The sequence below is a fragment of the Ixodes scapularis genome, unplaced genomic scaffold, assembly GCF_016920785.2.
Source record: "Ixodes scapularis isolate PalLabHiFi unplaced genomic scaffold, ASM1692078v2 PGA_scaffold1__304_contigs__length_218370807, whole genome shotgun sequence".
NCBI lineage: Eukaryota > Metazoa > Arthropoda > Arachnida > Ixodida > Ixodidae > Ixodes > Ixodes scapularis.
The window spans coordinates 109,908,700-109,936,262 of record NW_024609846.1 but is presented as its reverse complement, the minus strand read 5'-3'; the positions used below and the strand labels follow the sequence as shown (position 1 = coordinate 109,936,262).

The following is a 27,563-nucleotide window of genomic DNA, read 5'->3' as shown; positions in this document are numbered from 1 at the left end:
CTATACTAATTTGCACAGCTATCAATTTTGCACCAAAGCATGCAGGAAATTATTTGTTCTACTTATTGTATGAAAGGTGTATTACGTCTGCACTAAATAATAAATATTGTCACGGATGACAAGTGACGAGGCGGTGAATGACCGAGTAAATTGAACGTTTAATGGGGCGAACTTGTGCCCGAAAATAAAAGGAAAAAGAATGATAATAACAGAGCGTCGCGGGCGTCGAAGGCGGCGAAGCAGCACGATCGAACGCTGAGGCGAAAATGGACTCGACAAGGTCTCGGGGCGGCCTCTTATCAAGAGTGAGTCACTATCTCGAAGATTCGGCGGAGAAGGTTCGAGCGTAGCGCGCTCGGGGTGTGAATGAACACGCACTTTTTAGAACAAGAAAGCAGGAATAAAGGATGGAAGTTGCGTCCGGAACAAGAATAAACGAGAGCGTTCTAGAGCTCCGTGACCGAGCCTTGATTTCCCGGCACAGCGCGCGACAATATTACAATAAACAGTTTCTATTAAAAATACTATAAAATACCTGTCAAATAGACACGTTTTAGTGACACATTCACAAATTACTTACTAAAAAACTACTTAAAAAAACACAAAATATATCGACATTATCATATTTTAATGCCTTTAGGCATATATTGTCACGAATGACAAATGATGAGGCGCTGAATAACTGAATAAACAGTGCGTTGAATGGGGCGAAGTTGTGTCCAAAGCAAAAAAAAAGTTAGTGTCGCAGGCGTCGATGCCGGCGAAACAGTAGGATCGAGCGCCGGGGTGAAGCTGGCCGTGCCACGCCACACGGAGCCCCTATGTACACGCGTTGGATTCTGGGACAATCGGCGTAGAAGGTCCGGCGCTTAGAACATTCGGACCTCGAACAAGCAACAGAGTGCTGAAATTTTTTAGAACATTAAACTGAAAGAGTGAGTAAAAGACGCGGAACCTCCAGCAATCGGACCCTGGGCCTCCGCGTGAAAGTTAAGCGCGGGAACCACTCGGCCACCAATGCGCTCGCTCGCCGACGCGCGTGGCATTACTCCCCTCTTTAAAGAGAGCATAGTCTCGATGCCACGTGAACGAAAAAAACAACAGAGCAAGGCAAACAAAATAATAGGAAAATACGGAGGCTGGCAAAACACAGTCCTATCAAGCGTTGCTCGGGATCAAATGTTCAAAGTATTATCGTGCGTGGTACGACTTGAGGCGCGCGACATGACGACTTCAGGTTGTGGTGGGCGGCATGATGCTGTTCTTGTTCTGTCGAGCATCACCTCATAGTCCAGCTCCCCGAGGCGATGAAGTACCTTGTGTGGTCCAAAGTATTATTCCAGCAGTTTCTCACTGAGGCCGAGGCGACGGATGGGCGTTCACACCAACACCCTGTCTTTGGGCTGGAAGTGGACGTCTTTGCGACGAAAGTTGTAGCGGCCAGCATCGACGCGTTGCTGGTCTTGAATCAGGAATCGGGCGAGCTGACGGAGTTCTCTAGCCCGATGAGCAAGCACCCGGGCATCGTCGCTCTCATCGTCAGCTGGCTCATGGGGCAGCATCGTGTCGAGAATGGTCGTTACCTTCCGACCATGCACCAGCTGGAAAGGTGTAAATCCGGTGGTCTCTTAAACCGCCGTGTTTTAGGCGCCTCGTCCCACGTCTTGTGCTCTACGTCGATGCACATATAGATCATGTCGGCGATTGTCTTGTTGAGTCGCTCCGTCAGCCTGTTGGTGTCCGGGCGGTAGGTAGTGGTACGACGGTGGCTGGTGTGACTGAGCCGAGGGATATCTTGGATCAGCAGTGCCATGAACGATGATCCGCGATCTTTGATCAGAACTTCATGAGCGCCGTGCCGGTGGACGGTGCAGTCAATGAAAAATTTGGCGACTTCAACAGCAGCCCTTGAAGGAAGGGCTTTCGTTTCTGTGCACCGTGTGAGATAATATGTGGCGACAATTATTTAACGGTTTCCCAGGGTCGGCGGGGGAAAAGGACCAAGTAGATCTATTCCGATCTGCTGGAACGGTGCGGTCATTGGAGGAATTGGCTTCTGGAGACCTGCCGGCTTCGCCGGCGGTTTCCTGCTTCGCTGGCACTTATGGCATAATCCGGTGTAGAGGTGGATGGGTTTGGGGAGCGTGGGCCAGTAATACTTCTCACGAATATGGGGCAGTAACCGGCAGTAACCAAAGTGTCCGGACGTCGTGTCGTCCTGACGTGCTTGAAAGGTCTCCTCTCAAATATCGGTGGGGATAAGGAGCAGCCACGGGGAGTTGTTGTCCCCAAAGTTTTCCTTGAAGAGTACACCTTGTCATTTGGCGTAGGTCGGCAGGCCTCGTGAGAAAACACGTACCACGGTACTCCCGTGCCCTTTCAGGTGCTCGATTAATGCACGCAGCTCAAGATCGTTTCATTGACGTCGTGCCATGATGTCAGTGTTCTCTGTTCCTGGGAAGCACTCGTCGTCATCGTCGTCGATGCTGCCGGAAGATGTTTCGACGAGGGCCTGGACAGGCAGTCGGCGTGCTGTGCTTGGGGCCTGACTTGTAGACTGCAGTCATGTTGAGCTCATGTAGTTGGAGGCTCCTTTGAGTGAGGTGTCGTGAAGAGTCCTTGAGGTTCGCTAGCTAGCAGAGCGAGTGATGGTCTGTGACTGAGCTGAACGGGCTCCCGTACAAGTACGGTAGAACTTCGTGATTGCCCACACGACCGCAAGAGACTCTTTTTCAGTTGTGGAGTAATTTTCTCCGCCTTGGGCATTGTCCGACTAGCGTAGGCGATGACTCGCTCGGTGCCTTGTTGCACTTAAACCAGTATCGCTTCAAGTACGTCGTTTCTAGCGTCCGCGTTAATCTCGTTTTCCGCCTCCTGGTCGAAGTGTCCAAAAACAGGATGAGTCTGGAGCCTTCGCTTCAACTCGTCGATAGCCTGCTGCTGCTTCTCGACCCAATCGAACTTCTTGGCGTCCTTTCTGAGGTTTGTGAGCGGTGCGGAAATCCTTGCAAAATCCCGTACGACGTGTCGATAGTACGGACAAAGTCCAAGGAATCTTCGCACGGCCTTCTTGTCTTTCGGCACAGGAAATGCCACAACGGCGCGAGTCTTCTCGGGTTCTGGGCGCACGCCTTTGTTACTAACTACGTGACCTAGAAACTTCAGTTCGTCATAGGCGAACTGACACTTTGACGGCTTGAGAGTGAGTCCGGCGGTCTATATGACTTGGAGAACAGCTCAAAATCGTCGCAAGTGCTCGCTGCAGTTGCTTGAAAACACTACGACGTCGTCAAGGTAGACGAAAACGCTCTGCCATTTCAGTCCTGCCAATGCAGTGTTTACGACACTGTTGAAAGTTGCTTCTGACGTGCATAGTCCAGAAAACATCACCTTGAACTCGTACAGTCCATCCGGCCTGACGAACTCTGTCTTCTCTCAGCCCGTTCGTCGACTTCGATCTGCCACTAGCCGCTTTTCAGGTCAATCAATGAAAAATATCGAGAGTGGCGCAGCCGGTCTAGCGCTTCGTTTATACGGGGAAGTATAGGGTGTCACAAAAGAAAGTTTAGAGGGTCTTTTTTACCGCAAAAAATAAACTAGGCATCGCCGAATGCTCATTTTCCGCCCAAAGGTAGTGCTAGAGGTCACAACCAAATGCTAAAGTTTCAGTCCGATCCGATAACTTAATCAAAAGTTATATGCGAGTTTCTGAAAATTTCAATGGGAAAATGGCGGCCGACGGAGTTTTCGAATGCATGGGGCTCTATGGCACCAGAAACCGAAAACGGGCAAAAATGGGCTCCATTTTCCCAGTGAAAATTTCAGAAAATCACTTATAAATTTTGATTAAGTTGTTGGATTGGGCTAAAAATTTGGCATATGGTTGTAACCTCTAGCGCTACCTTTGGGTGGAGAATGAGCGTTCGGCGATGCCTAGTTTACTTTTACGGCAAAGAAAACCCTGTAAATTTCCTTTTTTTTTGACACCCTGTAGGTAGACGTCTTTCTTTCGTCCCTGTGGTCAACTGCCGTTAGCACACGCAGAACCTAAGCGTTCCGCATTTCTTCTTTACCAGCACGACTGGAAAGGCCCACTGTCTTCTTGAAAGCTGGATTATGTCGTCGTTTCAACATTTTTGGCACCTGCTCCTGGATGACCTCCCGTTATTTTACTGAGACTCTCTGTGTGGCGATCAATGCGCAGTGAGCGCGTCGTCCTCGCTAACGATGCGGTGCTTCGCAACCGTGGTTTGGTGCACCTTCGACGACGTCGCGGAGCTGTCATTGCATTCGGCGAGGAGGTCACTCAGCTCACGTCGTTTCGGGCCTGCAAGCTTGCGGTCAATGTCGAGCTGCGCTGTAGGCATAATGTCTTGCTGAGATCGCGAGGATTCTTCAGCAATTGCGGCGATTTCGGCGGAGTTCAGGACTTTCTCGGCGTGGCTCACAGCGGCACCTTTCGTGAGGGATTGCATTTCTTGTCGGAATTACGTCACAAGGAGCACAGTGCGTCTATACTGAAGTTAAGTTACCCCCCTTACGAGACCTATTCCTTTTCCCAGGAGCAGTTGTACGCTGGCTTCCAGAACAACTTCACCGCAGGTAGCGACATTGGTCGTGACGGGCACAACACTGCTTGATCGCGTCGGCAGGTTCATGTGGTCGGCAGCGACTTGAACGGCGACTGACGTTGTTTGGGGTTCTTCTGGAGAATGAACAGGTGTCCGCAGTGTAAATTTGTTCTCCTGAACGTCGATGACGGCGCTGTATTCACACAAAAATCCATGCCGAGAATAACGTCTCTGGAAGAGTCTTGTAGAACGACGATTTCCACAGGGTACGTCTCGCCGTGAATCTCGACTCGGGCAGTGCACCTTCCGACTGGCGTAAAAAGGTGTCTTCCAGTGGTTCGAATTTGTGGTCAAACCCAGGACGTCGTAACTTTTCGCAGGCGGCAAGGGGGCCTCCCACTCAAGACTGAGTAGTCCGCTCCGGTGTCCAAGAGGGGCGATGCGTCGTGGTCGTCGATAACAACTTTTAGATTATTAGGCGCCGATGAAGGGGGTCGTTGCGATGTGTGGCGTCGGGAGAGTGGGAGCGCTCCAGCTTTCTTGGAGGCTCTTTACTTTGGTCGTATTTGGCAACACCACCACCAGGCGTTGCCGCACCGCACTTAGTTTTCCTGTTGAAATAAGGGGAGACAGGCTTCCTGTGCGTTGTCGTGGCGCCGTAGACGCTGAACGTCGTGGCGATGGGGAGCGAGATTCATGGCGGAAAGCCGGCGCTGAGGAGGGCGAGCGCGAAGGTACTCCTCGATGTCTCGATGGCGTTCGTCGTACCTCGCGCGTATCGTTCAGGTGGAAAACACGCTGCCCAAGTCGACTGTAGAGGCATCCGTGGTAGATGTGGTTGGCTTTTCCGCAGTGGTAGCAGAGCGGGCGTCGGTCGGCCGTTTGCCATGCGTCTCGCAGACTTTCTCGGCGAGGGTCGCTCCGGGTGGATGTACTCGGCTTGTGCTTCCTCACGACGAGGGTACGCGGCATTATGGTGTCTGATCGAGGTGGGGCCAGAGCCTGCCGGGGAGCTTGCGGCGGTCGTCGGACCATGCTGGCGTAGCTCACCGTCGGTTTTTCTGGCGTCGTCATGTTGATGGTAATTTCAGGTCGGACCGCCTGTTTGACTTCCTCGCGGATAACCCCGGTCAATGGAGAGTGTCTTTGGACGACTCGAGGCTGGCAGCAACCTGCTCAATTTCCTCCCGGACGACGTCCCGCATAATTTCGTGGATGTTCGGGTTTACACAGGAGGTTTTGCCGCTAAACAGGGTGGATGCAGTGACTCCTGGATGTTGTTGCGAGAGGGAAAAGCCTGGTTTGAGGGCGCGCTCGATGTTGGTTGCTTCCGTGACGAAGGCTTCGACGGCGGTTGACGGGTTCCGGATGAGGCCTCCAGAGGTCTCTCATCCCGCGCATGATAACCTTAAGCTTCTTGTCGTCTGCGGCTTGTGGGTCGTCAGGGCTGCTCAGGCGCAATACGCCTTGTATTAAGCTTGTGACAATTAGTTTGGGCCCTGGGCTTGCGTTCGAAGAAGGTTCTCTGCATTCTCCCGTCGGTGTTCAGTTCTGAACCCACACTCCTGCACCTCGCTCCTGCAGACATCCCACGATGTTAACGTTGGCTCGTAGTTCTCGATCCAGCGCTTAGCGGTGCCGGTTCTGGAGGCGCTGTTCTGATGTCCAGTTGTTGCGTCGTGCCACTCGGTCGTACTGCTTGAGCCAGTCTTCACCATCCTTATGAATCTCGCCGTGAAAATTTGCCGGTGTACGAGGCGCAAACGGCAGGTATACGATAGAAGGGTCAGTTTGCGCCTGCTGCGACTCGGTCCCGATTGTCGGCGTTTTCGTCTTCCTCGGCTGCTCTGAGAGTTGAACGAATTCCTGAGGGTGGCCTTGGCTGCGGCTTGTCTCAGGTCGCGGGTTCGTCGACAGACTATTTTACCTGGACTTGAGAAAGATCCGGTTCGAGAGATCTCCTGATAGGTACGCTTCACGGGCATGAAACGCGATACCCATTACTTCCACCGAAATGTCACGAGTGACGAATGATGAGGTGGCGAATAACTGAATAAACGGAACGTTTAATGGTGTGAACTTGTGGCGAAAACAAAAGAAAGGGGAAGCGAGTTTGTGTCTTCCGTGTCGACGTCGGCGAAACAGCAGGATCGAGCCCTGGGGCGATACTGACTGTTGCTCGCCACACGGAGTCCCTTATTCACTCGCGTTGGCTTCTGGAACAATCAAAGCAGAAGGTCCTACACGTAGAACATTTGGACCTCGAACAAGGAATAGGGTTATCGAATTTACTAGAACACTGGTTCTAAACCTTTGATATTTCGCGGACTCCTTGTGGATCGGCGGCGATACTATATGGCCCCGTTCGTGGTCACGGGAAGGAAAAGGCATAGGGTAATTATAATAATGATTTATTAGATAGGTAGATATCAGGAATTGTGTGATGTAGATTTCTCTCATTGAGATACACACGAAAAAGCTCACCCGAAAACAAACATTTCTTCTCAATTTTAAAAAAAAAAAAAAGATGAAGAATACAACTTTTATTCTCGGGCTTGACTGGCGAGGCAGGGGGTCTGTGAACCGCTTTGGGGATTGCAGGCTCCATAGGGTCCGCGGTCCCCCATTTGTGAACCACTGTACTAGAACATTAAATGGAAAGAATAAATAAAAGACGCGAATCTCTCAGGAATGGAACCCTGGGCCTCCCCACGCTTCCCGAATGCTTGTGCTATGGAATGGGTTACAACTTTTACTGTGATCAGAAATAGGAAAATATTCTTCAGTCAAAAATAGCGAGCGGCAGCAATTCAAATCAGGAGTGAACGAGACCTAGTTAAAATTAGGTGAACATGGACTCGTCTTCTGATTCGTTCCGTAAGTCGGGTGCATACATTGGGGGTTCGAATGTAGAAGGTCACCTTGACGCTAAGGTAAATTGAATTTACAGAAATGTTTGAAGTAATCGTACGGATCGGGTTCAGTTACTGCTATTATTAGACGAGCGAATTTTATTTTTAAATGTGCCTATTTTGAGACATGTAAATGTTGACGAGGCAGCTTGCGCTACGGTCTCCTTACAAGGCTTTCATTTATAGCATAGACCGACACGCGGAGCGGCTCTGTTTACCAACACGGCCGGAAGGCCGCGCATGCGCGGTAGCTATGTGGGCAAAAGCAGACCGGCTCTCCGTGTTTTCGCCATTGCGCTCTATGGCGTCCGCTCGTTGTTGACGTTGTAGGGACGCTTGTATCTTTATTTGTGCGTCGTATTTCCTCACAACGTATGTCGTATGCTATGCCCGACTATTTGAGCTCGTTGCCCGAGCCTGAACGGCAGCGGTATCGAAAAAAACTGTGCGTGGACGGCGTTGACTACGAGGATCCGTACGCCGTATAGACAAACCCTGCTGGACTTCCGACGTAAAGTTGCTGCCACCGACGTCGATGGCTCACGTCGTCGTTTATTTAGTTTTTTCGCCAAGCCAGTTCACGGCCGACACGGTGCAGGCGTACACGTTTCTCGAGGTCTACGATTACTTCGAGTTGGTTTCCGCACTGCCGGCGGGTAACGTACTTATGTTACTATTTCAAGTAACGTAGTTACGTTACTCGTTACTGCTTCCTAAGTCTTAAAGAAATTACACTTCAATTTTTTACGTGTTTTAGGCGTCAAGCCATGATTTTCTTTGCGTTTTCTCTCCTAAGTATTTAGATGAAACGGTAAAAAGAGATAAAGTAATTATGTTCAGTTTCTGCATGAACATAATGTTTCTTGATATATTACCTGTATCGTCAAACCCGTAAAATGTATTAAATCATAATCTAAAAAAGTAACGCAGAATCGGAAGTAACGTGCGTTACTTTTTATCGGTAGCGGTAACGCGTTCCTTTTATTTTTAGGTAACGTAGCTCAGTAACGCGTACCTTTTATTTGCAAGTAACGAGTAACGTATTTCGTTACTTTTTTTCGGTAACGCCTGCAACACTGCCGTTCTGTCGCTGATCCCCTTCTGTTGGGTAGCACGGGCGTAACGAGCCTCCGACGAGCGCTTGGCCGGTGCTTTGTGCGCGAACACCATGGGAACGAAATCCGGGTGGTCTCGATCAGACAACGGTTTCCCTGCACATAAGCAAGCCTCGGGACGGAGATTGAAATGGAAGCCGCACTTGCCTTCAAGAAAGTGTTTGCCGCACAAACGGTCGTTCGCGCGAGGCGACCATACTTTTCGATTCACAGATATTATCCACCTTCTATGCCTTTCAGAGTCTGCCGGGAACTTGTGGAAACTCACTCCGCTGCTTTTCTTGTACATTTCGGTGCAATAACCGGCAACACAGCTTCGCGGCATGCTGAAATGCTATGACGCCCATGCGAAACGTGCGCGCTTTTGCCCACACCCCCCGGGCTCCGGCGCGATCGCAGCGCCGCCGCAGCTCCGTGACGTCAAGCCCGCGTGTCGGTCTATAGCTTATGTCGAAATGGCAGAAAAGGGAATGTTATTATTTTGTATATAAATGACCATTCCTTGTCTGGAAAAATTCGTGTATTTCCAACAAGCACAGATCTGCGTTGCGACCGTTAATAAAATGAATGTTTCGTACGTCATTTGCACGTTTTACAGGCCACACAGTTCGAATGTAAACATATGTTGTGATAAATGGAGACAATTACTTTACAATTTCAATAACCATTAATACAGAGGTCGTGTTGTAGATTTAATATTGATATTTAAAACGAGACAAAGCAAGGAGTATCGTACATACTTGACAGCTTCCCGCATTTTGTCGTAGGAAATATAATTATTAACTATACCCAGGAGGAATACTATGGTAAAAAATTACGAAATCATGTATAGATCACATAGTTACGAGAGTCAGTAATTTAAAAATCTTATCTGGAGTTGTTAATGAAAGGTAGCTGATCATCGCATTATTATACTTTTAACACTAGAAACGGTTGCTGAATATCCGGATACAGAAATTAGATACAAAGTGATGCAGGGCAACACAGAAATTGATAACTCAAATCATAAGTATAAATGGAATTCTCTGTTACAGTACTGACAAACGTAGGACAAACTTGTGGAAACCTTTCAGAACATTTATTTTATTAGTCCCAGAAGAGTAAAGTTGACGAAACGGAGGCCCCAGAATACCCAGATCAACGAAGGAATTTTCCAATTGTGTTAATATTAGGACCAGCTTTGGAATCATGGAAACACCAAGCTAAGAAATGAAATTCCTGAAATTCGTAACAAAGTGACAGCGAAATACGCTCAGCCAAAAGGAAACATATCTTAAATCGGTTCATTCAATCAAGAACAAATTCGAAGGAGACCTGGAACTTACTAAACCAGTTAATTTGGCAAAAAGCTAAAAATAGTGTGGATGATATAATTCAGAAACATTTCCATGGGCCAAGTTCTTATGCGGCATTATCAGTGTCTTTAAAAAAAATGTGTATCAACTCTGTAAAAAAAGATAAAACATTTACTCCACTGTTTGTCACATTGCTATCACTCCTCAAGTCAAGTGCTCTATTTCGGCGTATTTGCCCTATAGAACAAAAAATTATATTTGAAAATTATCATTTTTACGCTAAAAACTACAACATAAGAATCCGAGATATTAGGTATAATTTTGATAGACTGTTGCAGATCTCACAAATAATTATTATTGACATCCTCTATAGTGGAAGTATTCCGAAGAGCCTAAATCTTATAAACATGGAAAACATCAAGAGTTTGAGAGCTACCGACCAATCCCTCTTCTACCTAATTACCTCGTATGATAAACAAAATGTGTACAACTTCCGATGACTAGCTTCCGTGATATATTTTTTTTTATTAGGTAATACCACTATGGTTTCCGACAACAAAAACGTACTATTACACTATTAGAAGATGGTGCAGATAGCGGTAGAGCAGATCAGAGACGCCACAGAGACCCTCATCGCTGTGTATATATAGCCGCTACCTGCGAGTCGCTTTCGGAAGCTATCGGGAACCTTCGTCGATTCCGTCCTCCCTGCAACAGTTCAGGTTGGCGTTTCGCAGCTTTCCCATTTTCGTTGTCTCACAGCTACACATGCATCGCCCTTTCAATATAAAATGCTCGTTACGTTGGCATGGGTCCTTCTGAACCGTACAAAGACGCACAATCACTAGATCGGCGTGCACTCTATCGAGCAACTTCGGCGCTGTACGAATCTGTCAAAACTAAAGTGGAACGGATTTGCAGTCAGGCCGCGTTCTTTTTCGAGTGCTTCTTCGAATCGGGGTGCTGTTTTTATAAAGAAATGTCTATCCTCTAATAGCGCTGAAAAGAGTCGCCTAACAAACCTCCGTGGCTCCCTATCCGCGGCCGCGAACCGAGGCGTGGGACGGACATGTTTAATGGTTCTCCCACAGAACAAGCGCGAGGCGTACCTCTCGGCACTTTCGAAGCGCCGCTGATTAGTTCAGCCGCCACGCGACTGGGCGCCCGGTCGCAAAAATCGATATGAAAGCCACTGCTTCAAACCTGTCGCTTTCGTTACTGCAATTATTGCTCTTGGGACAAAAGTTGTCGCGCGACAGCTGCGACTTGCCAGTGTGAACGCTCCATTACAGCCAAAGTTGCGCGGCAAAGCCCCTGTAACGAGGGCAAGCTAGTAGGGCTGTGCAAGGTTCGACTTGAATAGCGCTGCGTCATTCATAGCCTTGGCAGTGTAATGGAAAGGGAAGACGAATAGTTCATTCAACAGCGCAGAAGCTAGGGATGACGTTGCCCTACTTAATTCAAACCACTATTCGCACAACCTTACAAGCCAGCTCAATTTGAGTAAAGGTTTGTTGTCGTTTTTCTCTTTAAGAGATCATATGATACTCGTTTTCTTGCCATCACAAGCTAGTTCAAGTAACTCTGAACGGATAAGCAGATTTTAAAGAACATAAAAAAAAATTGGATTTTCCTTTCAAATATTTACGTGAAGTTGTGCCACATTTAGTAGAATGTGCATCGTTTCTGGATTACTAACATAACTCCAATATTGAATAAGCATAATCTTTTATATATTCGTAATACTCACTTAAAGTTGATAATTCTGAAATATTTCGCCTTATTTTATGTTAAGTAATTCGATGGTGAATGATTGTGAATGTCTTTAAAACGTGCTTGTTAGATGGGTTTCGAAAATATGTTGGCATGGAAATCTTTTATTGTCATTTACAGTATTCCGCGTACATGTTGCATACCTTCCATAAAATAAAAAAGTAAAAAATATTAATATGTGCATGCTTCGGTGTGGAACTGACAGCTATGCAATTTACCATAGCGAAACCTTGGCATTCACCACTCCTGGAGCTTCGAAATTTTGTATCTCCGGATTAAAATTAGTTACGGCGTTCGCATATAGCTGAATGCTCCTTCCAGGAATATGGCTTTAACATATAGTTTTACATAACTCTAAAAATATGACCTGGACTATCATTTTACGATCTGACCTGGAAACACCCTGAAGTCAAGTACACGTTGCTCTGCTACATTAATATTAAGATCAATGATTGAATTGTACGAGTACTATAAATTTCCTATGACTAGGAGGAGCATTGTAGTGTACTCTATTATTACATAAATTGAGGTCGCTTTGAAAAAAAAAGCTGTTAAAGTTTGCGTTCCGCTTACCTTTGGGTACTTTTCAGCCAAGATAGATATGTTCATTTCGTTGTACATTGAGGAGTAATTACGCCTGTCTTCACCAGACTTACAGAGCTTAGAAAAAGAAAAGGACAACATCGGAATAACGGTTGTAATTATTATATTCTCAAAATCTTCCCGATATCTTTTTTGGCGAGTTATGTTTTATTGCGAGTCCTTTTTTGGGTGTATTCCAGGCAGAAGGCACTAGTACCGTGTTTGTCAAGGGTGCCCAGACGTTCTAGTCTAGCTAAATTAATAGGCCGGCCCGAATGTTTTGGTAACAAATTAAAATTGCAGTGCGCAGAAATAATTTCCCAGACCACTGACACACACGGTAATGATTGGAGTAAGTGCAAAACCCCGTTAAGGTATCCTACGTAAGCAGCACTAAAATATTTTTTTTCGCAACCTTTTTGGCCACCGGGATGGCTTTTCGGCAATATCCAATTGAGTATTAAAGCGAATGAAAAATTGCTTTTTGGTGGGAATTTTACTATCTGGGATACTGTGTTTAAGGTCTTTAAAAGGATCTTAAGCTTTATGTGATCACCGTACTTAGCTGGTGTTTTTTAACCTGATGAATGCTCCCGTTTACTGGTAAATATATTGACTTTAATGCCATTGAGAAATCTCAAAGATGATGAAAGTTCGATGAATCAGAGATAATTAGTTTTTATGAAAATAAACGAACAATATCTTAGATTGTCAGTGAAATGATTTATAAAATTCACTTCGCAGAAGAGCTTCATACTTAAGCATAAATATATATCTTACTTTACATAGAAAAAAATTCTAACTTATATTGACACCTTTATTAACACGTTGAGTGGGAGCGGTGAGGAACTTAATATTTAAGGACTGGTTCTTTTTTAACGCTGCACGACAATGTTTACACCTACACAACAACAACGCTTCGGTGTATTTTACTTAGGCACAGCGTGAGAAGTACCAAACTTTGTAACTTTGAATACTCCCCGCAATTAAAGTTATTTGTTTTAAAATTGAAAATCAAATTTGAAAAGAAATAGTTATATTGTGAATAGCTTGTTCCCGCTAAAATGCATCGCATTGGGTACTTGGTACCAAAACTTGAGCAATTGCACAAAAGTCAGCATTTCGTGAAATATCTCAAACACAATAACAAATATTAAACGCATAAAATCCACCTAAAGTTTATGGTACCTGTATGCATTTTTTCAGGAAATGCATAAATTCGTTTTAGCGGAAGATAAAATATGCATGGGTGTTCGAAATTCTCAGGTTCGGTTTAAAATGGGTCGTAAATATCGGCGCCTGCACGAAGCAATCTAAATGTTTCGTCAAGAGTGTATTTCACAGGTCGGTTTTACCTTTTAAGTATATGAAGCGTAGCTCCCATTCTGTAAAAGATATGGCCATAAAGCTTGCCACGGTCAACAGTGGCCGGCGACGCAGACAACCGAGTAGAGTGGCGGGGCGCGTTTGGCGCACGTTTTGGTAGATGGCATCGGGAGCAGCGGCGGAAGGTGTAGCTTACCAGCGAGAGAATGCAAGCGACACGCAGATGAAATCCGTCGGCAGCGAAAACGTCGTCATTATGCAACCGCGTTTTTTTTTCTTTTTTTTTTGCCTTACTTCATTTTGTTTTTATTGTCCGCATTTATTTTCTACCCAAATGTACATTATAAAAATATTTTGTTAGTTTAAATAGACCACAGTCGTCGCGAGCACTCTCAAATAAAGTTCCTTTTAGTCTCGATAAGGAGGTAGAGCCATCTTTCAAGACGTGCACCAAACGGGCCCCGTGTCACACGACTGGTCGTCTATGTCGCCGTCCGCCGTTGACCATGGCAAGTATTTTGGACCTTCTTTTTTACAGAAAGGAAGCTACGCTTTGGATTTTTACAAGATGAAAACGATTTCTGAAATACACCTTTGACAAAAGGTTTGGATTGCTACGTGCAGACGCCGATTTTTACGGACCATTTTAGATACAGCCTGGTTATTTGAGACGCCCAATACTTCAGATTTACTTTTGAAATGCGTTATATATTACCTTTGCCAGTTTGACCTCAAACTGTACTATATCCTGAGAAATTTTCTTTGCCTCGTCTTCAGTTAAGTTGGGTCTGAAGACCTTCGCAGTTGACGCAATAACCTTCTTGTAGGCAGCGATTACTTCTTCATCTTGTTCTGCCAGTGCGCCTCGACCAGCCCAGTCAAACGTAATTTGGTCGAGCTTGAGAAATAGTGCATGTTGAAATTAACTTGTTAATACTTAGTATATCACACATATACGTTTATAAACAGCATATTTCATAGTTAGTGAAACACTTGACATGAGGAATTATTGGGCATGCAGTTGAGAACAATTATGATGTGAAGTAACTCTTCTCTTTCCACCTGAATCATAATATCTACATCTAAGTTTCGAAACTGAAAACTAATCGAGCCATATTTTTTGCAAATTAATAATGTTTTCATAATATGTTCTCTTTTGCGGTTGTGTGATTACGATACAACCATGCTAGCCAAAATAATAAGCGTCCTTGTTTAGAATAAACATATGTAGTGGCCGGAGACATTCAAGAAAACATCCAAACGTTAAATAAAATTAATCTCACGTCTTTAATTCAAAACCCGCTCTCAGCGGCAGAAAATTGAGCCAATTTTCATGGAATAACAGTGAGTGTGCTGATGGGCTGGCGATAAACAATCATAATGTAACACCTGAGATCATGGGGCAGATATATTAGTGAACTTTCAAGTCAAAGAAAAATATGACACTCGGAGAAAGTTCTACGCTATATGTTCTTTGATTTGAATGTTTTTTCCCCCCCATTACGGTAAGGTATTGCATTTAGATTGCTTTTATATTAAAAAAAAAGTGAAAGCCGTTTACAACTCCCTGTAACACCGAATTAGAGCGCAGCTCTTGAGGAGGAGGAGGGAAGGGTACTGGGGAGGTGAAGTGACCTGGGGGGGTCACGTGACCTTGGGGGGTCACGTGACGATACCGATGATGTGATCAGTGACGATGACGATGCGGACTCCGATGACGTCATCAGTGATGATGACGATGACGATGCGGATGTCGGTGACGTCATCAGTGACGTCACTGATGACGTCATCTGTGACGATGACGATGCGGATGCCCCCCGAAGTCACGTGACACCTTCAGGTCACGTGACCACCCCCAGGGTCACGTGACCCCCCCCCCCGAGGTCACGTGACCTCCCCGATGACGTCATCGTCACCGATGACGTCACCGGCATCCGCATCGTCATCGTCATCATCACTGATGACGTCATCAGAGACGTCACTGATGACCTCACCGGCATCCGCATCGTCATCGTCATCATCACTGATGACGTCATCAGTGACGATGACGTCATCAGGGAGGTCACGTGACCTCGGCGGGGGTCGTGTGACCCTGGGGGTGGTCACGTGACCTGGGGGGGTCACGTGACCTCGGGGGTCACGTGACTTTGAGTGTCACGTGACCTTGGGGTGACCTTGGGGGTCACGTGACCGTGGGATGACCTTGGGATGACCTTGGGGGGCACGTGACCTTGGGATGACGTTGGTTACGCCGACGCCGACGGCGACGCCGACGCCGCTCAAGCCGGGAACGGGCCCCTAAGAGCTGCGCTCTAAAACGCTCCTGTGACCTAAATTGTTGACTCCCACGCCCCACTTTAGTGGTCGCTTGACTCATGCAAGAAGCGTATGCCGCCTCGCTGGCTTCGACAACGACAACGAGAACAACGAGAACAACAACAACGAGAACAACAACAACGAGAACAACAACAACGAGAACAACAACAACGAGAACAACAACAACAAGAACAACAACGAGAACAACAACGAGAACAACAACGGGAACAACAACAACGGGAACAACAACAACGGGAACAACAACAACGGGAACAACAACAACGAGAACAACAACAACGAGAACAACAACAACGAGAACAACAACAACGAGAACAACAACGAGAACAACAACGGGAACAACAACAACGGGAACAACAACAACGGGAACAACAACAACGGGAACAACAACAACGAGAACAACAACAACGAGAACAACAACGAGAACAACAACGAGAACAACAACGGGAACAACAACAACGGGAACAACAACAACGGGAACAACAACAACGGGAACAACAACAACGGGAACAACAACGAGAACAACAACAACGAGAACAACAACGAGAACAACAACAACGAGAACAACAACAAGAACAACAACGAGAACAACAACTAGAACAACAACGGGAACAACAACAACGGAAACAACAACAACGAGAACAACAACAACGAGAACAACAACGAGAACAACAACAACGAGAACAACAACAACCAGAACAACAACAACAAGAACAACAACAACAAGAACAACAACGAGAACAACAACAACGAGAACAACAACGAGAACAACAACGGGAACAAGAACAACGGGAACAACAACAACGGGAACAACAACAACGAGAACAACAACAACGGGAACAACAACAACGAGAACAACAACAACGAGAACAACAACAACGAGAACAACAACAACGAGAACAACAACAACAAGAACAACAAGAACAACAACGAGAACAACAACAACACGAACAACAACGAGAACAACAACGGGAACAACAACAACGGGAACAACAACAACGGGAACAACAACAACGGGAACAACAACGAGAACAACAACAACGAGAACAACAACAACCAGAACAACAAAACAAGAACAACAACGGGAACAACAACGAGAACAACAACGGGAACAACAACAACGGGAACAACAACAACGAGAACAACAACAACGAGAACAACAACAACGAGAACAACAACAACGAGAACAACAACAACAAGAACAACAACAACAAGAACAACAACGAGAACAACAACAACAAGAACAACAACGAGAACAACAACGGGAACAACAACAACGGGAACAACAATAACGGGAACAACAACAACGGGAACAACAACAACGAGAACAACAACAACGAGAACAACAACAACGAGAACAACAACAACGAGAACAACAACAACGAGAACAACAACAACAAGAACAACAACGAGAACAACAACGAGAACAACAACGGGAGCAACAACAACGGGAACAACGACAACGGGAACAACAACAACGAGAACAACAACAACGAGAACAACAACAACGGGAACAACAACGAGAACAACAACAACGAGAACAACAACAACGAGAACAGCAACAACGAGAACAACAACAACGAGAACAACAACAACGAGAACAACAACAACGAGAACAACAACGAGAACAACAACGGGAACAACAACAACGGGAACAACAACAACGGGAACAACAACAACGAGAACAACAACAACGAGAACAACAACAACGAGAACAACAACAACGAGAACAACAACAACAAGAACAACAACGAGAACAACAACGGGAACAACAACAACGGGAACAACAACAACGGGAACAACAACAACGAGAACAACAACAACGAGAACAACAACAACGAGAACAACAACAACGAGAACAACAACAACGAGAACAACAACAACGAGAACAACAACAACGAGAACAACAACAACGAGAACAACAACAACAAGAACAACAACGAGAACAACAACGGGAACAACAACGGGAACAACAACAACGGGAACAACAACAACGGGAACAACAACAACGAGAACAACAACGAGAACAACAACAACGAGAACAACAACAACGAGAACAACAACAACGAGAACAACAACAACGACAACAACAACAACGAGAACAACAACGAGAACAACAACGGGAACAACAACAACGGGAACAACAACAACGAGAACAACAACAACGAGAACAACAACAACGAGAACAACAACAACGGGAACAACAACAACGGGAACAACAACAACGAGAACAACAACAACGAGAACAACAACAACGAGAACAACAACAACGAGAACAACAACGAGAACAACAACAACGAGAACAACAACAACGAGAACAACAACAACGAGAACAACAACAACGAGAACAACAACAACGAGAACAACAACAACGAGAACAACAACAACAACAACAACAACAACAAGAACAACAACGAGAACAACAACGGGAACAACAACAACGGGAACAACAACAACGGGAACAACAACAACGAGAACAACAACAACGAGAACAACAACAACGAGAACAACAACAACGAGAACAACAACAACGAGAACAACAACAACGAGAACAACAACAACGAGAACAACAACAACGAGAACAACAACAACAAGAACAACAACGAGAACAACAACGGGAACAACAACAACGGGAACAACAACAACGGGAACAACAACAACGAGAACAACAACAACGAGAACAACAACAACGAGAACAACAACAACGAGAACAACAACAACAAGAACAACAACGAGAACAACAACGGGAACAACAACAACGGGAACAACAACAACGGGAACAACAACAACGAGAACAACAACAACGAGAACAACAACAACGAGAACAACAACAACGAGAACAACAACAACAAGAACAACAACGAGAACAACAACGGGAACAACAACAACGGGAACAACAACAACGGGAACAACGACAACGGGAACAACAACAACGAGAACAACAACAACGAGAACAACAACAACGGGAACAACAACAACGAGAACAACAACAACGAGAACAGCAACAACGAGAACAACAACAACGAGAACAACAACAACGAGAACAACAACAACGAGAACAACAACGAGAACAACAACGGGAACAACAACAACGGGAACAACAACAACGGGAACAACAACAACGAGAACAACAACAACGAGAACAACAACAACGAGAACAACAACAACGAGAACAACAACAACGAGAACAACAACGAGAACAACAACGGGAACAACAACAACGGGAACAACAACAACGGGAACAACAACAACGAGAACAACAACAACGAGAACAACAACAACGAGAACAACAACAACGAGAACAACAACAACAAGAACAACAACGAGAACAACAACGGGAACAACAACAACGGGAACAACAACAACGGGAACAACAACAACGAGAACAACAACAACGAGAACAACAACAACGTGAACAACAACAACGAGAACAACAACAACGAGAACAACAACAACGAGAACAACAACAACGAGAACAACAACAACGAGAACAACAACAACAAGAACAACAACGAGAACAACAACGGGAACAACAACAACGGGAACAACAACAACGGGAACAACAACAACGAGAACAACAACAACGAGAACAACAACAACGAGAAGAACAACAACGGGAACAACAACAACGAGAACAACAACAACGAGAACAACAACAACGAGAACAACAACAACGAGAACAACAACAACGAGAACAACAACAACGAGAACAACAACAACGAGAACAACAACAACGAGAACAACAACAACGAGAACAACAACAACAAGAACAACAACGAGAACAACAACGGGAACAACAACAACGGGAACAACAACAACGGGAACAACAACAACGAGAACAACAACAACGGGAACAACAACCACGAGAACAACAACAACGAGAACAACAACAACGAGAACAACAACAACGAGAACAACAACGAGAACGACGAGAACGACGAGAACGAGAACAACGAGAACGAGAACGAGACGAAGAAGGAGACGAAGAAGGAGAAGGAGACGAAGAAGGAGACGAAGAAGGAGAAGGAGGCGAAGAAAGTATCGATTGCCCCAAACAAAAAGTGGAAGCCGTTTACAAATCCCTGTAACGCCGAATTGGAGCGCAGCTCTTGAGGAGGAGGAGTGAAGGGTACTGAGGGGAGGGTAGACCCCTCCCCCTTCTCCTCCTCCTCCCCTCATTCTTTGATATGCTCAGGGGGGGTGTCACGTGACTTCGGGGAGGGGGTCACGTGACCTCGGGGAGGCGTGACCTGGGGGTGACCTCAAGGCCACGTGACACCAAAGGTGACCCCCACGTGACCTTGGGGTCACGTGACCTGGAGGGGTCACGTGACCTCGGGGGGTCACGTGACCTCAGAGGGGTCACGTGACCTCAGAGGGGTCACGTGACCTGGGGGTCACGTGGGGTCACGTGACCTTGAGATGACCTTGGAAGGGGTCACGTGACCTTGGGGGTCACGTGACCCCGGGGGTCACGTGACCTTGGGGAGGCGACCACGTGACCTCGGGGGTCACGTGACCTCAGAGGGGTCACGTTACTTGGGGGTCACGTGACCTTCAAAGGGTCACGTGGGGTCATCTATGGGTCACGTGACCTTGAGATGACCTTGGAAGGGGTCACGTGACCTCGAGGGGTCACGTGACCTTCAGGGGGTCACGTGGGGTCACGTGACCTTGAGATGACCTTGGGAGGGGTCACGTGACCTTTGGGGTCACGTGACCTTGGGATGACCTTGGTTACGCCGACGGCGACGGCGACGCCGACGCCGACGGCGACGCCGCTCAAGCCGGGAACGGGCCCCTAAGAGCTGCGCTCTAAAAGCTCCGGCCTACGGATCCATAAGTGGCGGGTTCGAATCCCGGCCGAGGTGCCCCACTTTGGCCGAGGTGTTTGTAGTCAACTGGCGTATGTACATAAAATTGATTCAGGTTTGGTGGATTGCGGATCGGGTGCGGTTGCTAGGGGCTGCGGATGCGTATATGATGAGGATATCTCTGAGTCTGACTCTGTATTGTTGCCTTGCCCGCCGGTTAACCTGTGCGACACCTGACGCTAGAGTTAATAAGTGAGGTTACTATAAGGTGCATCGTCAAATGTTTTGGAGAAACAAATAAAAAAAGAATAATACATTTTTTTAGCCAGAATTTGATTTTCAATAAGGATTGATTAAGAGCGTTCAATCTCGCGAGGGAAAGCGTGCTCTTGTTTGGCAGGAAAAGAGCGGAAAGCGTTCTTCGGTCGAATGAAATTCGAACACGTTCAAGCCACAAAAAAGAAGACTCCTCAGCAAGTAAAACGTGACGTGTATGCGCGTTTTCATTTTGGACCGTTGGCCTGTTGCTGCTAAGTATGTGGTTCAGAGCACACAGTCGTGGAATCGTGTTTAAAACTGAAACCAGTATGACATGTTGTCATGAATGAATATTGTCATATTTTCACAGTGGTGTACCCGCGTCTTACCACGTATATACGAGTACGCTCTGGTGAGTGGCCGCCTTTTGTACTGTTTTTTAGTATTTGACATAAATAAATTGACACCGTGTTATTAGCTTGACCCTACTATATGTTTACGATAAGAAAATACCTGACTGCTTAAAATAAGTGTTTAAATGAATAAAAAAATAATGTCAGTTTTTTTTTTTATCGCATCTTTTGACTAGAATGTTGCAGTCTTTCAGGACCATCTCATAACTTAAATCATCTTTCCAAGGACGCGGAGTGTATCCTGGAAGGATGATCGCTTATTTATAAATGGAAAAAATTGGAATACCATCAAACGTCTTTCACCGTATTGTGACTTGAAGAGTTCTTTATATAAGGATAGGCAAAACTTGTAAGGTACCATCCAGACTTTTTTTTTTTTGTTTTTTTTCCTTTTTTTACTTTACGTTTTACTTCATGGTACAACGTGAATCCGAGGATTCCGGGTTGGATGTGGTTCCGAATTTTGCAAATGCAGTTAGAGTGCGAATACAAAATCCGCAGATAGCGGTCGTATGCGGGTGACCAAACTGTTATTCGCAAAGGGATCTAGCTCTCGGGTGTATAACGTTTCAATAAGACCACAGCGCGGGATAAAATATTGCACTTCGGCAACTGCAGGTTTACAACACTTTCGAACCCATCACTCCACTCTAATAGAATTAGAAAGTATACTTTTCCCCAAAGCAGTTGGAAGAGAAAATTACTGCAATCTATTGAGAAAGCTTTGCCAATGTCAAAAATTAATAAGAATAAAAAAAAGCTTGCCTTGATCATTCTAATAAACCATGAGAGCACAGATTGTGTTGTGTGTGTATTGTGATTTTCTATGCTTCGTGGTGGAAAACTTAGAGTGCTTTAGAATGCCCAGCAGACGCCGCACACTCTTGTAATCCCCGGCGTCATCAGGCTGATCGAGACAATTCTTAATTAATTTATTTATTTATTCATTGCATTACCCTCAGGGTCCAGCGGGCGTTACAGAGCGGGTGGGTGCAAAGGGTTTACAAAGTACAAATAATCATTTCATAGTACAAAAAATAGACAACAACGACAAAACAAAAGAAAAAAAGTTTAAATCAGCAAATCAACAAATTCCAGAATTATAACAGTAATCAATTATGGCTGCCTTGAAAGCAGAAACATCTTTGATCGCGGCGATGTGTGGGGGAAGGTGGTTTCATTCTGAACAAGTTTTTGGCAATAAAGAATAAAAAATATGTTGGTGCTGCAATGAGGTATGGCAAATTTTTACTGGTGATCACGCCGGGATGAAAAGTATGAAGGCCGTACAAAGAGTTCCTATTTGAGCACTGGGTTATGAAAAATATTTTATGAAAAAAAAGAAAGACCCGCAATTTTTCTTCGAAACATTAGTTCAAGAATACTTGCATTAGACTTCATTAGTGACGCGCTAGCAAAGCAGTAATAATTACAGTTAGGCGGAAATAATTAGAGAATTTATTCGGGAGTAGAGCGTGTCACGAGCATGTTTTAATAAAAAGATTCCGGAGGTTCTGCTTTGTAGTATTTCATTTTTTTTTTCATTTAAGTCACTCGCCACACTAACTGGATGGCGCCACTGACTGCCACAGCAATACCCGTGGCCAGGCGGCGCTAGTGTGCACTCATCGGGCCGTGCCCCCGGGTTGTTCCCCCTGAATAAAGAGAGTACGTGTTTGGACCCTGACAGCACGACGTTTCCTCTCTTCCGGGCGTTCCCGCCCTCGGACCGCGCCGGCGTTCACCTCATGTAAGACCGTTTCTTCCGCAGGTCCACGTAGGCCCTGCGTTCCTTTTTATTTTCACGGGTGACCGATTTTAATTACTACATTTTTGGTGACTAAGGATGGGATAATTTTTTTTTCTTCCGCATTTTGAACCTTCGCGCCTTTGCCCGCTGTTTCCAAAATGGCGGCTGCGCAGGGTCGCGTTCCCGCCGACTTTCTCCCCACGCCCGGCGAACCGTCAATGCCGTGGCTGACGTCGAAGCGAGGTTTCTGGAATCAACTCGAGGCGATCGACGCCAAAGATTTTCCGCCGAAACGGAAGAGGGCTATTTTGTTGTCTTTTTTAGGAGAGGAAGGAAATCGCGTCGTTCATGCGTTCAACCTAGCGGGTTAAGCTGTCAACGCGGCACAAGGTGAGGTTTTGTTTTCCGCTTTGGACACCCACTTCGCTTCCGCACAAAACGTCGTAGTTGAGCGTAGAAAGTTTGTTACGAGGGTACAGGGTCCAGGGAGACCGTCCTCGAGTATCTTGGGGCGCTCAGACGCCTAGCATCGTTTTGCGACTACAGAGAGTTCTTGGAGAGCCGCGTCGCAGAAATGTTTATTTCGGGGATCCGTAACACGGAAGTTCAAGATCGTTTAATCAGAGTCCGACGGAGCTAACGCACCTAGCCTCGAGCGTGCTGTCCAGCTAGCGCAGCAGTTCGAGCGGACGTCTCGTGATTGCGCTCTCTTCCGACGCTTGTCGTTAGATTCGAGTCCGAACACGCCGCACGTGGTCGATCGGATTCAAGATGGACGCGGTTCCGACCGGGATGGTCAACATGGCGGGCAGTCACCCCGCCGCCGCGGGTCTTCTTCCCCGAGGCGTGAGAGCATTCCTCCTCCCCCTTCTCCGTTTAGACGCGAGCGGGAGCCCCCTCACTCTTCTTCGCCGAGGCGCGAGCCTCACCCCTCCTCCTCAGGATGCGAGCGGTCTTGTCCTCCTTCCCCAAAGCGTCGAAACCGCCGGCAATCGCGAGCTCCCTCCCGACCGTTCTTCGGTGCGCGCCCACGCGATCCTCCACCTGGCGCGCGTCGTGTCGTTCGCGAGGGCGGATGTTATTTCTGTGGAAGAAGCCAGCCTCGAGATGAGTGCCCAGCATCCGGAGCCACGTGCTTCTCGTGTGGCCGTGTGGGGCACTTCGCAAATGTGCGTCTAAGCCGTCCGAGGGGCGACCGGGATCAACGTCAACTGGCCCTTCCTTCTGGGAGGCGGGCTTCTGCCCGCGGCTACTACGAGCGTCGTCAAGCTGGTGCGACAGGCACCCCCGTGCGAGGCGTCACCACGTTCTCGGAGAACGACGAGCTGCGGCCCAGCGTCTACACAGTGGGGTCGCACGGAGGTTGTCAGGAGCAACGACCTGCTCCCCAGCGCCGGAGCTTCACGGCCGATGTAGAGGTGAACGGTTTCCCTCTCTCCATACTCATCAACACCGGTGCTGAGGTCTCCCTTCTGTCAGATGCGACTTTTAACCGCATCAATCGGAGTGGCCGCATCAAGTTATCGAAGCCGCCGCGCACTTTAGTGCACTACCTGAAGGGTTCCATACCCGTTTTGGGATGCTTCCACGCGAACGTCGTGTTCAAGGATCGCTTCGCGACGATTCTTTTCTACGTTGTACGCAAAGGTCGTTCCTTACATGGAGTTGACGCGGTGCATGACCTCAAGATGATCTTGTCCGGCGTACCGCTAAAATGTTTCACATCGACGCCGCTGTTCCCGGTACAGCCGTCCCAGGACATTGAACCGAGGCTGAGGTCCCGCAGCCAACGTTCAAGAAGGACTCTAGTTCGTCCACCCACTTTTCTGGTGCCTTTGGCGCTTTTTCGTCAGCTGTTCCCACAGCCCAAGATCCGTCGACCTCTTCCAGTGGTCGCTCCCCGTCGTCGGTGAGCGACTGTTTTAAGCTTCCTCCTGGTTTTGAGGAGTTCGAAGAACTTTTTTCGTCAGAGTTGGGTCTGGTCGTAAACCAGACACATACCATCACGGTCCGTCGTCATGTTCCGCCCGTTCAGGCGAAGCTCCGTCGTTTACCGTTCACGCTGCGCGAGTCCGTAACGGCCGAGATCCAGAAACTCGAACGTCAGGGCGTGATCGAGCGCATCAGCGCCTCCGAGTGGGTCTCGTCGATCGTAGTCGTAAAGAAGAAAGACGGCGGTATCCGCATGTGCATTGATCTTCGGGCTCCCAACTGCGCGGTCAGTGATCGACTCTTTCCCACTACCGCATATCGACGAGCTCCTAAACTCGCTCAAAGGGCATCTTGCTTTTTCAAGCTCGACCTCGCGTCGGCCTGCCATCAAGTGCGACTCGACCCCAAGAGTCGAGACCTCACAGCGTTTATTACGCCTGAGGGTTTATTTCGCTTCAAGCGAGTCTGCTTCGGCTTGGCCTCCGCGCCAGCCGCGTTCTAACAAGTCATGTCGAAGATCCTCAAGGACTGCCCCGGCGTACAGTTCTACTTAGACGACGTGATCGTTTACGGATCGTCTCCTCAAGAGCATGTTGCGCACCTGCGCGAAGTTCTCCGACGGATCAAGTCCGCCGGCATGAAGCTGAACCGAAAGGCGGTTTTCCGCGTCCCAACTTTGTTTTTCCTTAGCCACAGTCTATTCGCGGAAGGCTTAGCGCCCCTTCCGTCCAAGATAGAAGCCGTTCTAAACTTCCCTACACCATCCAATCGGACGCAACTCAAGGCATTCCTCGGTTTAGTGGAATATTATAGCAAATTCATTCCACATTGCGCGACAGTGGTCGAACCGATGCGTCGTTTGTTGCGCAAAGGCAACTTTTTCTTGGACTCCTGATGTTGAGAGCACCTTCTAGGAAGTCAAGACAGCTCTCCAAAAAGCACCCATCTTAACGATGTTTGACCCGACGTTACCGGTCATCGTGTCGACCGATGCTTCGAACTACGGCCTCGAAGCAGTTCTGCAACAACAGCACGGGCAGAAGCTCAAGACCGTGGCCTTTGCAAGCCGTTCCTTGACGGACACCGAGCGAGGTACTCCGTGGGAGAAAAGGAGGCCCTGGCGATCCTGTGGTCGTGCGAGAAGTGTCATACATACCTCTGGGGAAGACAATTCACCATCCGCACCGACCATCGCGCACTCGTCACCCTCATGTCTACGCAGGGCACCGGAGTGAGACCGTTACGCATCAGCCGTTGTACAGCCCGTCTATTCAACTACAACTTCATCATAGAGTACTGCAAGGGAGCCGATAACACAGTCGCAGGAGCACTGTCCCGTCTGCCCGTCAAGGACACCGAAAATGGCACGAAGTTTCCTGAGACAGTGGTTTATATTGTCTGCGCCTCACTAAACCAGCGCGACTTTCAAGATGCAGCAGCTCGTGACTCCATTCTACCGAAGGTCATGGAGTACATCTCGTCAACGTGGCCAGCTGAAGACAAGTGGCCTCCAGAGTTCAAGCCCTACTTCGCAGTCCGAGAAGAGCTGTCACAGGTCGACAGACTGCTGTTTAATGCCGAAAAGATCGTCGTGCCGAGCAGTCTACTTGACCAGGTCATCGAGATAGCGCACGAAACGCATCAAGGGACCACGAGGACAACAGGCCTCATCAAAGAACTCTACTGGTGGCCTCAAGTATCTCTCCACACCAAGCAATATGTCCAACATTGCACCATCTGTCAGTCTACGGACAAGCCTCCGAAGACATTCCGAGCACCGTTACAGCCAGGCGATTTCCCATCTCGTCCTTGGACAAAGTTAGGTATGGACATCGTTGGTCTGTTCGAACGCGCCGCTCAACGAACGTTTCTTTGTAACTCTTGTGGACTACTACAGAAAGTGGCCAGAGGTTATGAGTGTCCACAACGTCACAACTGCGTCAGTGATAGATTTTCTAAAGTCTGTCTTCGCAAGAGAGGGGTTGCCGGAAGAAATAGTCACCGACAACGGCCCTCAGTTCATCTCCAGGGAATTTACAGAATTCCTCAAGAATCGGGGCATTCGTCATCTCAGGTCATCCCTGTACCATCCTCAAGCGAATGGACAGGTGGAACGCTTCAACCGTGTCCTGAAGTCCACAATTTAGTTGGCTGTCGTACAGCAACGCAATCTTCGAGAAGCCGTCATAGAATACTTGGGAGTGTACCGTGCCGCACGTCATGCTGCAACGGGAGAGACTCCTGCGTTCTTGCTTCACGGCAGGAACCATCGCAATCGTCTTCATCTTTCGGGGCGTCCAGTCCCCGACCCACAAGTCCTAAGGTCCATAGTCCAAGAAAGGCTCCCACAGACAATCAAGAAATACCAAGAACGAATAAAGACGCATTCAGACAGGAGATGTGCTGTCAAGCTACCTACATTCATTCCTGGAAAGACTGTCAAGGTCAACAAACCTCGTCACAGAGGAAAGCTCCAGATGAAGTATGC

At 47.2% G+C, this 27,563-nt stretch overlaps 1 protein-coding gene and 1 pseudogene across 1 annotated transcript in view; one reads left to right on the top strand and one right to left on the bottom strand.

Moving 5' to 3' along the window:
• Window positions 1–27,563, bottom strand: part of LOC115324085 (neprilysin-4-like) — a 155,384-nt gene that overhangs the window by 106,007 nt on the left and 21,814 nt on the right. The window contains exons 6-7 of the mRNA XM_040218150.1: window positions 14,290–14,472; window positions 12,240–12,326 (exon numbers count right to left, since the gene is read on the bottom strand). Of these exons, the coding sequence (XP_040074084.1) occupies window positions 12,240–12,326; window positions 14,290–14,472 (270 nt within the window). The remainder of the gene's footprint in view (window positions 1–12,239; window positions 12,327–14,289; window positions 14,473–27,563) is intronic.
• On the top strand, window positions 23,117–25,839 carry LOC115324074 (annotated as a pseudogene).